This window comes from Amblyomma maculatum, chromosome 6 (genome assembly GCF_055883805.1).
Source record: "Amblyomma maculatum isolate TAMU_Amacu chromosome 6, ASM5588380v1, whole genome shotgun sequence".
Taxonomy (NCBI): domain Eukaryota; kingdom Metazoa; phylum Arthropoda; class Arachnida; order Ixodida; family Ixodidae; genus Amblyomma; species Amblyomma maculatum.
In genome coordinates, this window is record NC_139349.1 from 180,612,371 (window position 1) to 180,633,721 (window position 21,351).

The window sequence follows — 21,351 nt, forward strand, 5'->3', positions numbered from 1 at the left end:
ACATGAAAGCCAGCTGAATAAGCTAATTCTTTTTTTATTTACATACACTCATTTTTGACGCCGCGTTCTGGCCAGGTACGCGCACCACTTCGATTACGAAATCACTCAGTTTGCGCGTGCCCAGCACCTTCCGTCTCTTGTAGCTTATGCTGCGATGATTGAAACGCAGCCGCCAGCGGCAATTTAGCAATAATAACGCTTTATACTGCGCCCGAGATTTACACATTGCAGACACAGAATAATTAAACTAAGGGCACTGCCGTCCTGGCTATACGTCGTAGCTGAATGCTTGCGCGCCTAACTGAGAGTGCGGGCTTTTATATAGAGGGCGCTTTGAAAAGTAAACGCGCAACGTATTAACGCTGTCCATCGAAGCTGAGCCACTTTGGCCGTTTAGCAGACGTTACCGTGAAATTCAAACATCGAATTAAATCGCTCTTTCAGATTCCGGCAAAAATCCCCGTTATTTTTCTTGTCATACGTTTTCCTTAGTGTTCTGTCCAATCGCCCAGTCCAGTGACTACATCCTCTTCCCTTCATCCCTCTCTTGTTGTGCCTGACTGTCGTCGGCGAATATGGAAGACCAGCTTGGCTTGGTTAAGCAGGCGAAGAATATGTTGAGTGCTTATAATGCGCTCGTAAATAAAGTATTTCTCTCTCTTTCTTTATTCTGTCCATCAACAGCTGCTGATGGCCAGGGTAAACGCAGAAGAAATGAGAGCTCTTGGTCTCTAGGCCGTTTTATTGTAGATGCAAGACTTTCAGGCTTGATTACCCTTGACAGTGCTGATGGAGGACGGAAGGATTCCGAGAAGTTGATGCCCTGGCAAACCACAGTTGATATGACTGACAAGACGGAGCTTAAGCAACGGTGCTCTGAAGATCGCTGAGGTACTTGTGGTAGTTCACGACCACAGTTGCCCTGCAGTGCAGAAAGAGGATAAACATTGTCAAATACAGGACAGGCTTTAAAACTTCACACCACGTTTCAACATGTTCGCATGAAGAGAGCTTATAAACGCGAAGCAGTTGTGATGTTTCTCGTACCATCTCTTTCTCTTTACTATACTTTGCAGGTTCCCTAAAATTCTGATTCAAGGCGCTTTCGGCAGCCATCAAGAAGTAATCAATGGTTGTTCGTGTGAGGGATTCCGAACGGGTATTTCAATCTCATGATTTAATTCGCAGCGGCTGCGTATAATATTACTTTTTTGCGCTTCTGAAGTACCACACGCATAAAGCTGGCACCATATAGTCACCTTAGACAAGAAAATGATGGTGATTGTTCCTCGGCCTACATCATGTATGCATGTCAAATAAAGTTGATTTGATTTGATTTGATTGCGCAAAGGCATGCCATAAGAACGATGTGGACTTAGGCTCACAACTTTTATTTCGGCCGTGCCAGGTTCCTCACAGTTAGCTTCTGGTCTCACCAATCAACTTCTGACTTCATTCATGCCTGACTAGTAAGAATGTTGGGCAGCAGATGATTTCACCTTCCATTCTCGTCATAGGTAGGAGACCATAATCCAAAGCTGAACTCGAATACACATAACTTTCTGTCCGAATGACATCCAACTATGCGTCTATTAAAGCAAAGAAAGCGCACTATGCGGGCCTTCGAAGGTTGTCGAATGGCGAATAAGATTCTTCAGGATACCGACGACTGGCTTGGCTGCATCTTTGGTAAGCTTCAGCGCTTCGACAACACGCGTACCCGCGGGAAGAAGAAAATAGGCTTAGACCGTTCTTGATGTTTCGTTTGGTTTCTGTTTAACCTGGTTTTACTATTACAGGTTAAAATAGTGAGCGCAGGTTTCTCGAGGTGGCTGTGACGATTTTATATTCTACATTTCGATTTAATATTCTACATATTCTACAATTCACTTCTACTTCTTGTTCTATATAAACAGCACAGTTTATTTCCACTAGGTAGTAGACGCGTATAAGGATACCCTTTGCGAATTATAATGTATTGCGGATCCAAGAGCCCTTATGGGATATCTAATCTGTTCGCACATTCAATCAGCTATAACAAAAAAAATGTCCACTTACAGCGGCCACGTCCCGGACACTGGTTCGCGTACATCCACTTTACACTCGCCTAGTTCCTCATCAGTTAATTTGTGCTTCTGTTAACTCACAAGACTGCTTACGTGTAAGAATTCAAGAGCATTACGTTACTTTGTAAACTGCTGAGGCGTGCTACGTTCCATAGTCAGTGTGAGTTATGCGTCATGACTATGACATTGGCTTATGACTATACGTACTGGTCTGTCATACTGTGCTCCTTGAATTACATTACTTTGTAAAGTGCTATCACTAATCATGATTAAAAGTAAGTCATGATTTCCGAAGCCCCTAGAACGTTGCATTCCATCATGCGCGTATACGTCATTTACCATCTGATGTGACATCGTACACCGGCGTATTGCCATCACCTGAATGTACCGTGTATTGTGAATGATATAGGCAATGCTTTGCACACAAATGTTACATCCATACTTTGTCCCTCTGTCTTCCGTAGCGCCAGTTTTCGGAGAGATATCAGCTACGTAAAGCAGACTTAGAGTACAAGGTTCTTTTTTTTTTTTGGCTAAAAGGCTAAAACAACGAAAAGGCCCACTGGCCTTTCGCAGGGCTGTTTACTGGTGCCTTATTTATTCTCTAACAGCTTTTAAAACAGCTGCCGTAAAAAGCCGTTCTCTTTGAGCTGCCATTATTTTTATTACCTGTCGCTGATGGAGACAGAGTGATTGAGCTGCCCACCCCTGGGAGCTTAAACGATGACACCAGCTATAAGCCCGTTCTCACGGAAGACGCAGCTGAACTTGATAAGGGGCCTGATCTGTCGAAGCATTCCTCTCGTCTGTCAAATAGACACTTGCCTGAAGTGAACCTGGCCACTGGCGTCAGCGGGCGCCTTCCAGAGCACCTTGATGGCCGTCTTCTCGGTGGCGCTGGTGTGCGTGACGCCGGAGCACTCGGTCACGGGCTTCGATTCCCCGCTGGCCTCGAACTGGCCGATCTCTTTGTTGTTGGCGTCGAAGGCCTTGATGAAGAAGCCTTTGAAGGGAGTGCCGGACAGGGTCACTGCGGAGGGGGTTACAGCGGGTCGTGTCATTCATACCATGCAAAAAGGATGCGTTGCATTCGGTCTGCAAGTCATGCTGAAAACGCACTCGTTAAAAATTCTCGTCGCTTTCTTGAGGTAGCATGTTTCCTAGTAAGGTGCAGGTGACGCGACGTGGCATTTTGCATTGTCCGGGAGCGACTATTATTAAGTCACTGAACAGTCGCAGCTCATCACGGCATAGTTTTCATAGAAGCGAGAAAACGTCTAGTGGGCGGGGGTTATTAGGGAGTGTTCAGGGATGAAATGGATGTAGTTGGCACAGGGACGAGTTAATTGGAAGGATTTGGGAGAGACCTTTGCTCTGCAGCGGTTGCAGTCATGATGGTGGCGGCGATGATAATTCAAAATATCGCGTTTGAGTTTGGTTTAGTTTGTATAATCCAATATCCTAAAGTAACTCAGAGTATGAGAAACGCCCTAGAAACACAGGAAATGTCGATAGATAAGGGTTCTTTAACGTTCACGGATATCGCAAAGTACACGAACGTCTGGCTTTTCGCCTACATCGAAGAGCGGTTGCCGCGGCCGGGATTCGATACCGTGTCCTTGGGTTTAGTACTCTAGTGCTTTGACTGCTCAGTCCCCAATATCCCACTTGTATCTAGATCATCAGTTTGTTGCTTTTTGTCAGATGTCGCTAATACCGTAGTTTAACATCGGCCCGATTCATCTAAAAGAACGAAGTCGTTAACGTGGAGTGGTCCATACTTCGCATTAGCAATACTCGCTTCACTGACTCACCTAAATCTGTAAAACTTTGCACACAGGCATATTTCAGTCCGTGTTCAGTTCACTTTGAGCAACTGTTCATTCAGCTCAATCATTCCCTTTCTTTTCCTGTTGCACAGATCTATCACGAAGTCACCAACTTGCATCTGTGTTGAATTTGAGCCCAGTGTATGAACTACGCCCTACTATACCATGTAGGATGTGCTAATCAAGTATATGTGTTTTCTGTTTTACCGTCAGAGGTATAGAATATAATGGGACGTAGAAGAAAGATATACTCAGGCGAAGTAGTGACACTGCATTCAGCGTCATGGTGGCCCTCATTGTTCGTTACTAGCTATGCGAGGTTTCAATTGACGCAGCCTTGTTATAACAGTGAGCGCCAACGAGAGATATGTTTTGTTCCTACGAGGCTTGTTAGCTAGCAGTGCTGGGTAGTTCTCCTACAACGCTTCACACTGAAATTATGTTGTGAAATGTACTCTCGCTTAGGGTCTCTATATTACTCATTTCCATCATTTATCTCTGGTGGCATTTTTATCAAGCACAGTGGAGTGTTGCCGAGAAGTCAGTGAGCTCACAATTATTCGAAAAAATATCGTCTAAAAATCACCTTGTCACTTTAATCGCATGATCTTGCATGCAGCCTAGAGGTGCTGACCACAACATGCAGAGTGGGTACGAGAGCAACGTCGACAGCATGTCTTACGTACCACGCTTCTGTGTTCCGCAGGCATTCCTCGGTGTTTTGTTGTGCATGTCAGCATCGGCCCATGCCTAACCACTCGGCCCGGCTCTCCCGCGGACACCACAAGAGGATATCTCCAATGGGGCGTGTCCTGACGGCCAACTACTGGTGGTTTTCATACCATCATCACGCATGGCCTACTACACACCAACGTCATCCACGATATCGTGTTCTCCTGGCGCCTACTTAAACGACAAGCAACACGAGAGCATCTTTAGTGGGCACGAGAGCAACTTCGACAGCATGTCTTACGTACCACGCTTCTGTGTTCCGCAGGTATTTAAACCTCTTTCTCCCTATGCTAAGAAAAGCAGTAATAGATGCTTGCTTTTGCTCCCGTGCCCAGAAGTGTTCCTTGATAGTGTTTGTGGATGCTTCTGAACGTTCTTCCTGCTATTACGTTCCGGTGACGTGGAAATAAGTCCGGGACCCAACACTCGCTCTGAAACGGCGTTCGAAAGCCTGCCTTTAAAGGACGAACCTTCCCAGCAAATGGCTGCTTTGTTCAACCTTCTTAAAGATGTGCATGCGCGATCTGTCCAATCTACAAAGATTCAAGCTGAACTTGTGGCTGACATTAAAGCAATCACCGTCAGCCAGAAAAACGTAGAAAACCAATTTGGCCGCATTCAGTAAAGGTTGGACGTTCTTGAATAAAAAACTTGCACGCTTGACGAGTTCGCTGAAAAGGCAACTGGTATCCAGAATTTGCTGGAAGCCTTGTCAACGTAGCACAATTCTTTGCAATTTCGCCTCGATGAACTGGAGGACAGATCGCGCCGCAATAACCTGCTTTTTAGAGGAATTCCTGGCTCGCGCGAGTCTTGGCAGCAAACTGAAGAAAGGGTGACAGAAGCCCTAACAGGCATTGTCGATAATTTGTCCCACTTTTTGATAGAACGTGCGCATAGCCTCGGCCATTATTCTCCTTCCAGATGTCGTCCCATCATTGTAAAATTCAACAGCTTCAAACTTAAAGAACGCGTACTTTCAACACGCAGCAAACTAAAAGACAAAAAGATAACTGTTTCTGAAGATTACTCCCCTGCCACTTGCACTGCCAGAACCAAGCTAGTTGCATTCGCGAAAGCTTGCCAGATGCACCGAGTTTCCAGTTGCGTTACAACAAAGTACAAGTGAACGATAAACTGTATGCATACGATGCTTCAACTGACAGCATCACCGAAATAACGACGCCACACAAAACAGATACTTACAACGGGGAAGCATCGTCACACGACGACAGTTAGGAAAGCGAGAGGGAAAGTGGAGCATGCCTACCTAACACACAAGTTCTCTTTTGCAACATCCATAGCATCCTTAACAAACGTAACAAATTATCCTCCGCCATTAATACTATTTACGCTGACATTATTGTACTAACAGAGACCTGGCTTCGACCCCAAATTAACGACTGGGAACTTTTCCCGATAGCCGGAAAGTGTTTTTTTTTTATCATTGGTGACCACACAACCAGTGTACTCCTGATTGACCCCCAGGTCGTGGCGTAACTGTCACGTGTCCAAGCGCGGGTAATTCAGACCACGCGTTTGCACGGTATGATCGCTCCAACCAGGTTAAATCCCGTTTAATTCGTTGCCTGGAATGTTTCAGGTAGCGACGTCAAAATCATAGCTATTGTATTTTGCCGCGTCATGCTCGCATGTCGTGTACCCTCACCAGCCACAGAGTCTCCGGCCTTGAACTCCCTTTTGTCCTGCACCAAAGTGTATCCCGAGGAGGGGCCAGCCACTTCGTGCGTAGAGTCGTTGTGCACGGGGTTCATGGTGGCGCAGGCAGACGCTGGGGCACCGTCGGGGTGCGCCCAGCAGGCACCCACCAGGGCCACGAGGAAGACAGCTTGCCACAGGAACGCCATTGCAATGCTGCACGAGGACAGGTGAGCAAAGCCGTGGTCACTTTTGTGACTATAAGCCTAAAGAACAAAACTAGCGCTCGTTTCCGCAAAATCCTGCTTACCGCTTACTTCGTCAAAAACATTCAGCAAAGCAGACATAAATGGCACTTAGATCCTTCATTTTCGGTAACTTCGCATTATTCCCGCTGATAAGCATTAAAAGAGAACTCGATACCATCAATCTTCTCTTATTTATTGTGAAACATATCCGGACAATGCGAGATATACTACCCGTCTTTGTGCATCCGCAAGCCGACACTGACATCACTCTGCATATATCTGGCATAAATTGAATTCCAGCACAGGAAAAGTTTACTCTCACGTCACGAAATTTCATCTGGATCGTCACGGGAACACTGAGCGCGGTATGGGATTACATGTCCGACTAGCGCATTAACATATTACCGTGTCTCTTTTCTTTGCCTTCACAGCCCAAGGGAATCCAGTTCGCAATGCAACCCATGAATGACCACCTGGTATTTCAGCTAAAGCCACACTTCGAATCCCTCTTTCCAGAGTTCTGCTCAATACTCTGTCTTTCCCGCACGGGAGTGATTTCTTTTGGTATAAGCTCTGGGACTCTATAAGCTGTCATCTAGATGTCTATAATGTGCTCTGCGGTTAAAAGCAGATTGAAGATAAATCTATCAAATTTTCATATAAAGAAAGAATCGGTTAGATGACTCTCTTTGGCTGTGTTTGAAGCCAGAAAAATGCATTTGTAGCCAATAAAATTTTATTTTAATATGGATCACTTCAAATAACCTCGGTCTTCAATTTCGGTCTTCGCGCTAGCGGCTCGAAGACCGAAACGTACTTAGTGACTGCTTTTTAGAAGTTACAGATTTCGAAGCGTAGCCTCGCACATCGGCAAGCCCAGAAATGCTTTACAAAAGTGTTTTTAGTACGAGATGTTGTTTACGAACCAAGTTTTCTCGCACGCTGTAAAACTTCACTGCACCGATTCATGTATTTGCATATCTTCTCTTGAGAGGTTAGTAGTTTTTTTGTGCCGTTTTTGCTATTGTCAAAAAAGCTTTCTGGATGAAGCAAGAGAAATTAACTTCATGGGAAATGAAGACAAAGCAAACTTGTTTTTTATGGATTGTGATAAACTTTTCTATCCCAGTTTTAACTACCCGATGCTAGCGAAATACGAATGTTAAGAGAAAAATGTTAACTGCGCGCCAGACGGCTGGCCCATTCCCTCTAATATTTCCAAAACGCTATCGCATTATACTAGTCAGTTTTTCAACAATTAAGGTAATGTATATAGAAACCTTCGACTGGTTACGAAGCCTTCAGACAATGCTCATGTAAATAGAGCATGGCTGTGGTCACTGTATTTCATTTGTGGCAGTTAGCAAATTTATCAGACGCAATTTTTCAATCAGTCATTTTGTCATTGCAATGCGATTGACTATCCCTAAAGACAACACACTAACACACAAAAAAGACAACACACTAACACTCATAGCAGCGCTTCAAGACAACATAAAAACATACAACACCCGTAACCCGGAGCATTGGCACGTTACAGCGTGCCGGACGAACTATGGCAGGCAGATGCTCTGCTTCAAGCTTCTTACCATATTAAATCAATACTTTGCTAATAGTGGTCAAGATTTCTCTCTTCCTCCCATTAAATTAATCCGCGAAATGTTTCTATAAATTCATATTTTTAAGTTAGGTGTTCTGTCTTGCGGCGTTTCTGTTTTATTTTCATGTATTTTTCCTGATTTACCTAGTGCTTTTTTGTAGTCTGATTGTTTACTCACTGCTTGGGCGTGACATTCTCTGCTGTGAAATGCCGTCATATGCAGGGGCAGCCGCCCCGTCAAGCTGCTCTTCGAAGCAGTTTTTTAGCGGCTGCTCCTTTCCTTTCCTTGTAGTAAAGGAAAAATAAATTATTATTATTATTATTATTATTATTATTATTATTATTATTATTATTATTATTATTATTATTATTATTATTATTATTATTATTATTATTATTATTAAAGAAGGGTCCCACTGAAGAAGAAGTTCAGTACGTTTTCATTGTCCAAGCAGTTATGTTTTCTTGTCATCATCTCGACCATCTCTGCATGGCCTTCGATCCCTAGTGTGTCCTCCTTCCTGTTCAGCTCTTAATCTTTCTCGAGTTATAGTCTATAATATAGTGTGGAGAACTGACAACACCCATTCAAGCTTCTTTGTTAGCCTGCCAATTACCGCAACGGAGTATAGCTTTACCATGCGGCATTGATTACTCAGTTACTGTTAGGGAAATATCTACAGACACTCTAATCTTTGAAGCTTTCAGAGATGCCCTCCAGTGACAAGATGCATAGATATTTCGTGGCTTCGCAGTTTAAGCAGACCGGTATATTTAAATCGGAAAGCCTAAAAAATTCGATATAATTAACAAGCGGACAGTTCGACGTAACAATTCTTTTGAATTAACTTTACTCGGGCATCACTCGAAGCGTTTTCAACGTGATGGTAGACTTTATCAAATAACACCTGTAGTAATTATCGCTGTAGCCTTTGTGATTACCTCAAAACGAACACATCAGTGTCACTGATGGCATCAATGGTGTCACGTGTCAGACCACCACTTGTGCATTGTCTCAAAAAGTAAAAGGAATGCACAAAGACAAATAGCTAGACAAATTATCAACGATGGCATGGTCAGTGCAGTTTAAGACCGTCTCCTTTGACTAGTATAAAAGGAACAATACATTATTAAAGCTTGCATCCGCACATCACATGACCAATGACGTTTCATTTTACGATATCCTTGATCCCTATCGGATGAATTAAGCTGTCTTCGCTCGATACAATCCTGGGGTGAATGACACCCTATAAATGCAGCATAACATGGGGTGGATCAAGCGACGCTAGATGTGCTAGAATCTGCTGTGACGCTTACGCCGCTTTGTGCCGTCCTCAGATAATCAGAAATATTTGCCCGTGACACATAATTAGATTTCGCTAGCAAGTAAGAAGCATTTTTCACCATGTTTCATCCCACGCCCACTGTGTACGACGTTTAACTAAGAAGGAAAGAGAACATGAGTAAGCTTTGTAAGGCCGCACGCTGAAAGCTGGTCGCATCGACAAAAATATCCCGCTGTCACAGCATTCTTTCCATTCATCTCGGAACCTAGAGTGGACGGCCGCGCATATGGTTAAGCAGATTTAGGCGTTTGCCTGGGCTCTCATACATTGGTGCGGCCTTAACATTTTGCCGTAATTGGAGCATGACAGATTTCGTCATCTAAGCCTTTCTCTATCGCCCCCACCGAAAGGAAGATGTTAGAACTTCATGAAGAGGGAGAAAACTTTCAAATCTATTGTCATTCCGCTCGAGACCGGCACTCTAATTAGCGCACGAATTAATCTAGCTACTGCAATTACTAGAATCTGGCTGGTCAGTGACGCATGTTGATGCTGCTCTGAACAGAAAGAAGCCAAGAAAAAGATGAATAAAAAATGCTCCGGGGAAAAAAAAAAGCTTCGTAAGGCAACTTCGACGCCTAGTGATTATCTATCACTCACCACCATGCATATACGCATTCTTAGACGCATGCAACTAAATACACTGCTTACTTTTGCCATATATCGTTTCTATACCGATTCCGACATTCCCCCGCATGCCCAAATTTTTCGGAACACTATGCAAACTTGGAACATTGCATGTTTTCATGCCCTGTCACAATTCAATCACCCCACTTTCCACACCATCCTCCCCCAACGTGGCGGGCTTGGTTAGCATCTGACCAGCTGAATGATCAGTTGGTATTGGTGACTTTGGCCCAGGACATTCTTGACGCTTTGTAATGCGTTGAATAAAGCTGTTTCCTCCTCCTCCTTCTTATCTATTTCGTATGTTCCCAGCTTGTACATAAGGAAGGCGCTTGCTGTTGCTGCCCAGACATCGCAGCTCTCAAGAACAACGGTGATGTTTTACGCAAGCAGGAATTATTTTTGCTGAGCGTGCTATTTTCTACTGCGCATGAGTGAACGGGGTTTCTCCGATACGTGCATTTTTAGATTCTTTCAATCCAATCCATCCTCGGGTCCCTGAAGTGGCAGCAATTACGATGACTACATTCAGCCGCAGGATATAAGGCGAATAATTTGGTTGTGGCGAGCGTTCACTTACGATTTAATGTATTTCGCCCGTCGAATGGACCCTTCTCTTTTTTCCTGCCACCTCTATGCACGGATTTCGTTTCCCGCCAGTTCTAGAATAGGCGGCGCATCTCCTTTGCAATGGCTCGTACCTATCTGCATTGAGTTCGTCACCGGTACGCATAGGATCAGCTGTGGACTTTCACTCGCGTGAGTAATTACACCACATTTTCACCAGCGCCTGTTTTGTGCAAAGCTTCCGTCCTATTTGTGTAATCGTGGGGGAATTCAAACTTGCTGCCAACGGTTCGAATCCCTGCTGCGGCAGTAAAGGAGTTATTCGAAAACAATTTTCTGGTGTCCGGTGAAATATTCCAAGGCATCCTAATTCCTTCGCGGCACTAAGCTACAACATTCCTCGTAGAACGTGTTCCGCCAAAGTATGTTAAACCCCGCTTACCTGGCCGTTCTGTATAAAACCCTATTCTTAAATCAGAGTTTACCCCATTCGATAGTATTTTGCGTTAATAGAACTGTAGCCACGTGAAGCCACTTGGAAAAAGTATTGTGTTATTTCTATATACGGCATCTTCTCGGCACAGACGTCTAGAGAAATAATTCTAGAAGAATTTGTTTCACATCCTAACACGACGAAGCGACAGCCACAAGCTATCCGAAACAGCGTGGCCGCCGCGAAGGGCATTGTAAATCCTGGAGAACATATTACACGCTGACGCATAACCGCGTTGCATTTTTGCATGCTTGAATTTGCTGTACTAGCGTCGTCCATTGGTCCCCTCCGTGACCAGCCTCTGGCCCTGCAAATCTGTTGCCTCATGGTCTTTTTCTTTCTTAATACAAAAGGGTGAGCCGAATTGTAGCCTAGACAGTCAAGGTGACCCCAGATTGAAACAAAATCAACAAGGAAGAGGAAGGCGTCAGCAATGGGGATGGTGAAGCGCGGGTAGAAGATAAGCGCGCGGAAAATAAAAAGGAGAAGGGGAGGCAGGAGAAGACGTTTTAGAAAATTGAAATTTCTGGAGCGGAACCGCATAGCACGTAATTTAATTCATAATGCAAGTGGCAACTCCCCTCTTCTAATACATCGCAATCGGCAAGTGGCACCCATAAATATGTCAGTTGCCCCGATTTCGATCTTTCAGCACGTCTTCGCTCCGGTCCCAGCGAACAGATCGGCTTTTTTTGTTTTTTTTTTTTCAAGGCATCCATGATTAAAGTACACGGACGTGTTGTGCGCGGAAAATTTTTTTTCTCCCCTAAGGGGGGGGGGGGGGGGAGGAGTCACGCGTACAGAAAACGACACGTATTCGTGTCGCCGCTGTCATTTTCTTCTGGCAGTGGCGGAGGAAAGCGTGTCTCAGTGTTCACCGATATCGCTCGAAAAGTAGGCGTCCTTCGCCCGCGTCTTCTTTCGACTTTGCCAACCTGGCAATGCACGGAAAGTGCCGGATTAGCGGTGGATATCAGCCTAAGTTTGCCAAAGGTGCCCACAAGTAACACGTCCTACTGAGACGCAGGGAAAGCTGCGATTCCCTATCGCGGGTAGAAAAAAAAGACGTCCGCCGAGCGAGCGTAGATGGGAACGACAAGCCAACTCTTCGAGGTCGCCGTTATTGATGGCCGATGTGCAGCGGCGACTCTGAACGCACGCTAGTCCTCGGCATGCGAACGCTAAGAAAGCATTCCGTCTGCTGGAGCTGTGTTAGCTTTGGCTAGGTTAACGTCGCATTTTGTGTGTGCGTGTGTGTGTGGGTTACGCTTTATTGTTACGCCTTCAATTCGCGATCAATTTTTTTCTCTAAAGTCTGCAAGGATCCGCGACGCCACTGTTTTTTGATTGCTTGATTGTTTTCAGTTGATTACCACAATTAAAGAGGTACAGAGTGGCGGGGCAAGACCATGCGTTAACTTTGCACAACAAGTAGCTTGACTTTGCTCAAAGTTCCGTTTACAATTGCAGCAGCTACCAGAAGGAAAACTTCCGAGACAGAGACGAAGAAATAAACATCAAAGGCGCATTCATAGAGCAATTTTAATATATTAATGCAGGAGTGCATGGAAATACTATTTTCATTTTTTTACTTTAGAACATCCTAGCCTCATATCGTTCAATACAAACCTCAATAGTTATATATAATCATGTACACAGGGGAGAAGCACTTCGTAATGTGGGCTGATGGGTTTGCGCTGTAAACACGCGTTATGGCCAGCTCGCGCCTTTTAATAGAAAGTATTTCATTTGGAGACATTTCAGTCACTAGAACGTCTGCGAATACTGGTCGTCGCCGCGTGCAAACTTAAGCGGTTAATTTATCGCATTGAAAAGGGTGAGAAAACACGAGTACAAAAGAAAGGATCAGACAATTCAATTTGTTTCTTTTCAAATCAATTTGGTTCATTTTGTTTCCAACCGAGATACTGCTGCAATTTCTTTTAAGCTGGTCAACGGCGGGTGTGATGGCATATGCAGCAAGCGTGCAAACTTCGTCCAGATTTCTCCTTCGCTTTTGCAAGTGCAGACGAATGCGAGAGAAAAAATTTAAGTCACGAAACTGTTATTCGTATCAAAAGAACAACTCAAAGTGGCTTGTAATCATTCACGAGAGAGAAGAAAAAAATAAGAAGAATGAACTCAACTTGTACTCGAGAAAGAGAAAGGTGTGCTTTTTACATGCGATTCCGGCTCGCAATAAGGGTACAGCAATGCACATAAACATATTTACAATTATATTGCAACGTAGGCCTACACTTCTCAGTGCTCATCGAAAACTGCAATACAGGCGAAGAAGAAAACCAAGAAATCAGGCGCAGCCGAATATTAAAATAGGCAGAACACCGCAGGAAGCGGATGGTAGAAGGGAGCCTTCGTAACACGTGCCGCAGTCTGCAGGTGGCAGCACATAATCTGTACTGCAATTTAATAAATAGTCATAAAAGTCCAACTAGTATCAGCCTGGCACTGCGGGGCCTTTCAACATATTTCTTTCGGCGTCGCTCCGGGTGTCCATCGCACCACCACGTCGCAATCGCACTTCGCAGAAAGATTGATCGTTAATGTGCCCCCATAGAGAGGTCCAGGAAAGGAAAGATATGTGAACGACGCAGAGAAGCAATCCCGGTATTGGGAACCAGCGCTATCAGCTGACGCGCTTTCGTGACCCGCCAAAGGGTGAGATCGATGCATCTGAAGGGGCCCTCTTTTTTGCGGATGAACGCGTCTGCTCCTGATTCGTAAGGGCGGAAATATCTGGCCGCTTCTCACTGACGCTCAAAGAACGTTCTTGCGGAAGCCCCGCGGCAGATGTTTGGGCTTAAGACGTCCCGTGAGGCCGGAATGTTTCGGCTCCCCTTCGGGATTTTCCGCCGGCAGCGAAAAGCTGTCGAGCGTGCAACACTGCTCCACGGACGAATGAAGCAAAGCCGGTACAGAGTGAAAGCTGTTAGACAGGGATGCAGTCGCTGAAAAGAGGCTTCCCGGAGGGTGCAACGGAGGTTTACCAAACAATCGAAGCGCGCTCACCTTTTTTCACAGTGTGCTAACCGCAGAGAATGTCGCCGCAGAGACTGTGTCGCCTCTCGTTGATGCGTTCTCACTCGACGGGCAGCTTTCTTATAGTCCCTCCAGCCGCCACCTAGCGGTAGCCTCAAGTCGTGAACCATCAGTGAGTGGTCGGAAAAATCAATTCACAAACACAAGGCGCGAGAGTTAATCGGAGCCGCTGATTTGAGCGTGCTTGGCAAGCGCGCGCGCCCACGGAGAGGGCGTGACATTGAAGAAGAGGACCGTCCCCGCCACACAACGAAAGGGAGAAGGCATCAAAGAATGGCAAAAATAAAAAACAACGCCAACGGCCAACCGCAGTGCGTGACGAGGAATTACAAAGAACCAAACTGTAGAGAGGGAGGTCACGCGGCCTTCTCGGTTTCCTGACTGACCGCGGCGGCTATGGGATGACGTCAGAGCACGAATCGAAAGCACTATGGGTTCGCGTCGCATCAGGATATGCAAATGAGCGCAGCATCGAGTGCGCTTCTCGCGGTGGGTCGTTATCACCGCGAAGTGCGTCGCTTTCGACAACCTCACGTCACGCAACATTATAGGCACGAGAGAAAACTCTATCGAAGCCCTTCTGTATAAGTCCGTCGATACGCGAGAGATGAGATGTTGGCGCCAGTACATCTGCGTCGAGTAAGCTGCATGTGCGTGGATGTTACAGCCGGAATGCGCTCAATAAGCATCTTTCGCGACGAATTTTGCTGGCAATCATTTGGACAGACTACTTGGCGCATATCTGGAAGCTTTGATAAACAGCGCAAAAAAATGTCGAGTAGACTAACGAAACCCCCGTCAAGTATTCGCATCGCATATTATTCCAATATACAACATGAAGCAGCCTATTCCAGCGAAGCAAGCAGATGGCATCGGTGATGTGCAGTGTCTCGTTTTGTAAGTTCACTGTTTAGGCTTGCTGAGCCTCTAAATATTTTCACTCAACAGCCTCGAAAAAAAAAAAAAACAGAAGTAATGCAATGTGTGTGCAAATTTTTCGTTTATCCTCCTCTACTCGCTGTCGCTTTTTTGTCGAATCACATCGCTGGCCATATCACGGCAGGTTAAAGTGTTGAACTCGCATTCTGACTGCAACTGCATGTGACGTCTCCTAACGAGAATATCGGCTGTTGCCTCATTCAAGACGCAAGCAGTGCTTGTACACTCAGTGTGATACTTATTTGGCAGACTTCCTCTGATCGCAACCAAGTGTGGAGCAGCTAGCTCTTTCGAGCGTATATTATCTGGATATATCTTTAACATGCCTTCTGGAAACGGCAAATTACAACGCAGCGTCGTTTGCAGATCTTCAGACAGAAGTTGTAAAACACTTCCTATTTTACGTCATAGTAGGAACGGTTTCTTCCCGCCTTCAGAGGATTCAAAACCTCTTTGATAAGAACTATAACAGGGCTATATAACAGAACTATAACAGTTAAAGATATATCTGGATATATCTTTAACATGCCTTCTGGAAACGGCAAATTAGAACGCAGCGTCGTTTGCAGATCTTCAGACAGAAGTTGTAAAACACTTCCTATTTTACGTCATAGTAGGAACGGTTTCTTCCCGCCTTCAGAGGATTCCAAAACCTCTTTGATAAGAACTATAACAGGGCTAGCCAATGTTATTGTCAATTCACTAAGTCGTCAAAGCAGAAAGCTGGGATAATTGGTGTGTCATTATTAATAAAAAGGCCAGCGCTAATAACACATACAAAGACATAGGAGAAGACAGGACGAGCGCTCGTCCTGTCTTCTCCTATGTCTTTGTCTGTGTTATTTGCGCTATTCTTTTTATTAATGTTAACACTAAGTCGTCGTTCTTGAATTACAACGCCGGAAAGAAGAACACATTTTCAGGTAGCGCATAACCCGAACGTTGCAGTTGCAGCGCAGGCAGTATAGAGCCGAACGTTTTTCTGGTGCGCATCGTTTTGTTCCTCCTATTTTAAAGAACTGATCTGACAGGGAAAGTGCTTCAGACTCCTCACTAATGTTCTGAATGCATTGCAGACATCCGGCATTGTCGGATAGCGAGCACAACTGGCGCCTACTGGTCTACTTAGCGTCTTGTGTACATGGTACTTAGCACGCCACGCAGGGTCATTCCGGAGCACGAGAAAAAAAAAAAGGTACACTATAAACAAATTTTGAGGGATGTCGCATTCCGTCTCCTGTATTCGCTGCCTGTTTCCGCCTGTCTATATTTGCGAGCACTTTTCGCCCTTGATTTTGCTACTTTGCCCGCTAAGATTGCGAACGATATGCTCAATAACATAATGCGCTGTTCAGCACTTTCAGACCCAAAGAGTTATCGAGAGTGTCGAAGAGAAGGCAACCGTAGCACGGGGCGGCAAATGGCTATGGGAGACTGCTTTTTCTTGCAGTGGGTGCACTGAGACAGATGACGATGATGGTTACAAGATAGTTATCTGTACGAAATGGGCTACTGCTCCGCCCGGTAAGGCAACCGTCACAGAGGCAACAAGTGGTTCTAAGCATCTGCGTGTATAATAAATAGCCTCTTCACACTTTATTGAGCGTATTAAGCCCACGGGTTCACCTACAGCTGAAAAATGAGGCTGAATTCGTGGCATGGAGTGATTTAGAGATCAGTTGCAAGTATAGAACTACGCCTAAAACTGCAAAGTCCGCACCATTAAAATAAGCACGAACGTACTGCAGTACGCGGCGAAACTATAGCCGGTCCGAAATAAGTGGTGCTAAACTTTCAGACATGTAGTACGTATAAACGGTAGCGGACATCTAGACACATCCTCAAATGCTCGGCGGTAAACATGCATCGGCTGAGAAAGCCAGGTCACGCTCGCGCTAAGTCGACCGTCCAGCGTCTCCGCGCACTTCCCTGTGAAGAGGAAACAATTTGCTAATGGTCTCGAAATTCTGGCACTGGCTACACCTCAAACACTCGGTGGGGATAACAAGAGGTAGTTTTCGGAAGGAAAGTAGTACGTGTAGTGCACTTTTTCGAATTGACTAGCATCAACCAAACTTCGAGTTTCGGACAGATCTAACCGGTCACGTTAACTCTCCGGCGGCAAGGAGCAGCCAATTGGAAATGATGGCTCACAGCGGTGCATAACTTTCTTCTGTCGTAAAAAGTAACCAAGTGAATTTTTTGTGGTCTGCATCTTTACCATTTACCAGCAGGTAAAAGGTTAAATACAGAAACAAGAAAAGCTAATGATAGATGTGCGCAGTTAAACAGAAGCCTAAAGCCTCCTTGAGCGAGGCCGGTCCATTCGTTCTGGCAAGGGTATTTCCTTGTCCACGGTATTACACCAACGAATTGGTTAGCAGATGAATAGACCTAAAAATTTTAGCTGTACAAATGCATTCCCTCTCATGTGAATGGAAGCACGTTAAGTTTTATTTTAGTTTTCGCCCGTTCCAATGGCTGAGTGGTTACTTGGCCGTCTGTTGAGCACGCGAGGTCGATCTCGGCTGTGGTGGCAGCATTGCGATAAAGGTGAAACTCGAGGCGGCCGTATATCGTCGATTGTCAGTGTGGATTAAAAGTTTCCAGGTTTGAATTTTCAAGTTTATTCTTAGTTTACTTATAAAGAAACTAAAGGACCACGAAAAAAAGGTGCGAACTTGCACCTGACTAGGTTCAGAGCCCCATACAATTTGTACACAGGGGAAACAGCGCGGTACAGATGAAATTATTTTCTCCACTCAAAGATGCAAATCAACAATGGAAAAATACAACAGTAATAAGCACTAAAAAAACTGAACAAATTAAAAATGAAGGAAATAAAAAAACAGTAACAGGCACTCAAAGAGCTAAACAATTTTGGACATCGACGAAAGTTTTTATTAACACACTTAGATCCACATCTCGATCAGTGCACGTTTAAATACACCAAGTGATGCGTGCCGCTCAATAACGGTAACAAGATTCTAATTTTTGTTCAAAAGCATTAGTATTTGGGGTTGTAGGCTTTGCCCACCGTAATTTGTTCTCAGCTTTGGTTGTCTGTATTGTTTTTTCTGAGGTCAAAATTTTGATTTAGACTCATATATGTCTGTGCAAAATTGTCACGGCTTTTTCTGATTTTATTGTATATATAAATCGCAAGTTTGTTTTCATAAAGTTGTTTCACCCTCACTACTCCATAACTGCAACGAAAAGCATGCGGGCTTTCGCTGTACTTCAAACATGCTAGGGCACGGATCGATTTTTTCTGTGTAATAAATATGTTTGCCAAATTGGTAGCAGTAGTCGTGCTCCATACGAGACGACAGTAATATATATGGGACTGAATCAATGTAGGGTAAATAAGCGCACTAAATTTTTCAGGGATTTGGTTTCTTATTCTCCACAATGCTCCTACCACTAGAGATAATTTTAGTTTAAGATAGTTCGTATGTGCCTTCCACAAGAGGAGCTCGTGAAAGAAAACTCCTAAAAATTTTATTACGCTTGTGCGCTCTTTACATCGCTTTGAAAGTAGAAGGAAAATTTCGTAGTAATTCTGGTATTACGAACTCTAAAAAAAAATGCATTTGGTTTTGGTTATTTTAAACTCCAATTCATTTGCTAACAGCTTTTTTTTTTTTGTAGTAAGGTTAGTTTGTTTAAATTATGCGCACTAGTGTTTCCCCACACCAGTGCGCAGTAACTGAGCATGGAATGAAATAAGGAATTATACAAAAGCTGTTTAATTTTGGCAGGAAATAAATATCGATTTCTATTGAGAATGACAACTACCTTTCGCGCTTTTGAGCAAAGATGATCGTCGTTCCTAAGCATGTGTTCAGAGAAAATACTGCCAAGTGTTTTCACAGATGTCTCTCTATTAATTATATATGGACCAATGATGATGGTTTCAGGCATTTCCAGACAAGTACTGGGTGCGCAGAACAAAGCACATTTTGTTTTCGATTCATTTAATAAGAGGTTGTTTTTCTCAGTCAACTCCTGCAGCCGAAAACAAACTGAGCTTGCGAGTAGTAGAATATCGGTCACATTTTTTCAACTAAAAATTATATTACTATCGTCAGCGTAGATGACAAATTTGGACAAATTATCTATTAGCATTATATCATTTATATAAAATAGAAAAAGGACGGGACCAAGAATAATGCCCTGAGGCACACCAGTTTGTATGGATCGGATCTGTGACTTATGGTCAATAATTTCAACGGACTGTGAGCGTGAGGATAAGTATGAACGAATTAGTCGAGTGCACTTACCACGAAAACTATATTTTTCTAGCTTGTCTATTAACAGATTGTGATTACCACGATCAAAGGCTTTGCTGAAATCAATATAGATTCCCAAAGTCATTAGTTTCTTTTCTATGTTTTCCAAGATGATGCCTTTTTGGGTGAGCAAAGCATTTTCTGTGGAACGCTTTTTCCTGAATCCAATTCCTGAACTTTCCTGAATTCAGTCAACAGACTGTGTTTTTGAGAAAATTATCCATTCGAATACTAATTGTTTTTTCTAGCCCTTTAGAAAATATTGGTAAATTGGATATTGAACGGTAGGTATTTATATTATTTCTGTCACCTCCCTTATGAATTACGATAGCGCGCGCCAGTTTCATGTCCCTTGGGAACAGTGCTGAATTAAATATATGGGCTAACACAGGTGCAATGTGATCAATTACATATTTAATAGGCCTTATCTCTAAAACATCTGCGTCTGTGCTACGACTATTGTTAAGGCTTTGGAACACAGTACTGACTTCGCTAGCGCAGGTTGGCTGAAGAAATATGCTTTTATGATTTATCGGTATTTGCGTTGTTGATCCGCTATGCCCGATGTTTCCACCTATTTTGACCAAGAAATCGTTAAAACAGTCAGCAAGTTCGGATCCATGTATGTCTTTGTCGTTTATGACGAGGCTATCAATGCGCATGGTGCTCGCTGGGTTTAGTAATTTGTTTAGTTTCTTCCATACTTTGTCGCTCTTCCGTGGACAGTCATCGTCAAAAATACGGTGGTAGTAGTACTTCTTTGATTTCTCTTTTTCGGTGTTTAGTTTATTACGTAACGCTTTGTATTCCAGCACTTTACCGGATCGCATATTTGTAAGAACCGCTGATGAAGTTTGTTCTGCTTTATTTTCTGCATCAACTCCCATGTAATCCATGGGTTCCTAGCCTTTCTAGGCTGACAATAAGGTTTTAGTGGGAAACAACCAGCATATATATTGCTTGGAATCTGGCTAAAACTACTTCATATGCTGTGTTCGTGTCTGAAATTGCTGTCAAATGTCAATGCTTTGCGTATATTAAGAAAGATTCTCACTGTAAATAATTTACGTTCAATGTTTTCGATGAGCCTTTCCTTCACATCTAAAAAAAGTCATATGCGCATAAACCCTACAAGGCACTTCTTCGCTTTTTAGAAGAGACTAGCCTGATTGACAGACCGACTTTCTCAACTCCTTTCCTCTTCTACTCTCCCCCTTTAATCCCCCTATTCCCCTTCCCCAGTGCAGGGTAGCCAACCGGAATTATTTCTGGTTAACCTCCCTGCCTTACCCTATCCTTTTCTCCTCCTCCTACTTTCCTATACATACATTAGAGCTAACTCAGTTGACTTATTTGTCTGAAGTCCGTACTGGTACGGTGAAATTAACTTTCATTTATCTAGAAAGGCTTAAAGTCGGCAATGAATAACACATTTCAAATTTTTCCAAAAGGTACACAGCACAGATATTGGTCCATAATTGTTAAAATTATTTTGGCCCCACCGTTATATATCATAGCTACTCTAGCCAGCTTAAGGTCATCCGGAAATAACCCTTCCTGGAGCAAACAGTTACAAACATGACTAAGCTGTCGTGCAATCATAAGAGCAATCTCTTTAATTGCTCTAACCTTACAAACATGACTTACAAACCTTGCAACCTTACAACCTTACAAACATGAAGCCTGCTGCACTATTGTTATTTAGAGAGGTAATAATAGTTATGATTTCGGCTGCATCCGTAGGTTTTAGGAAAATGCTCATGTCTGCACATAATCTACGGAACCACGTGCTGATATTGTTGGATTTTTTATGTTCCCCGAAGACAGAAAGTATAGGGAACCCAAGCTCAAGTTTCGCGGCGCTACGGCAGCGCCGCATTCCTGGCGTGGTGG

General features: G+C 43.9%; 1 protein-coding gene across 1 annotated transcript; it reads right to left on the minus strand.

Moving 5' to 3' along the window:
* Nucleotides 1-724: 724 nt before the first annotated feature.
* On the minus strand, nt 725-14,297 carry LOC146187494 (putative defense protein 3). Its single transcript, XM_084605782.1, has 4 exons — nt 14,198-14,297; nt 6,297-6,502; nt 2,892-3,096; nt 725-922 (listed from the first exon to the last, which is right to left on the minus strand). The coding sequence occupies exons 2-4, from the start codon at nt 6,493-6,495 to the stop codon at nt 862-864; spliced, it is 465 nt and encodes a 154-aa protein (XP_084461908.1). The 5' UTR covers nt 6,496-6,502; nt 14,198-14,297; the 3' UTR covers nt 725-861.
* Nucleotides 14,298-21,351: the final 7,054 nt, after the last annotated feature.

What these genes read in the sequence shown, in the direction of transcription:
- LOC146187494 (XM_084605782.1), bottom strand. Translation starts at nt 6,495, where the DNA reads ATGGCGTTCCTGTGGCAAGCTGTCTTCCTCGTGGCCCTGGTGGGTGCC. An exon ending in GGCCGGAGACTCTGTGGCTG is followed by an intron (nt 3,097 to 6,296) that starts GTGAGGGTACAC and finishes CCCCCTCCGCAG; the next exon opens with TGACCCTGTCCGGCACTCCC. An exon ending in AGTGGCCAGGTTCACTTCAG is followed by an intron (nt 923 to 2,891) that starts GCAAGTGTCTAT and finishes TCTGCACTGCAG; the next exon opens with GGCAACTGTGGTCGTGAACT.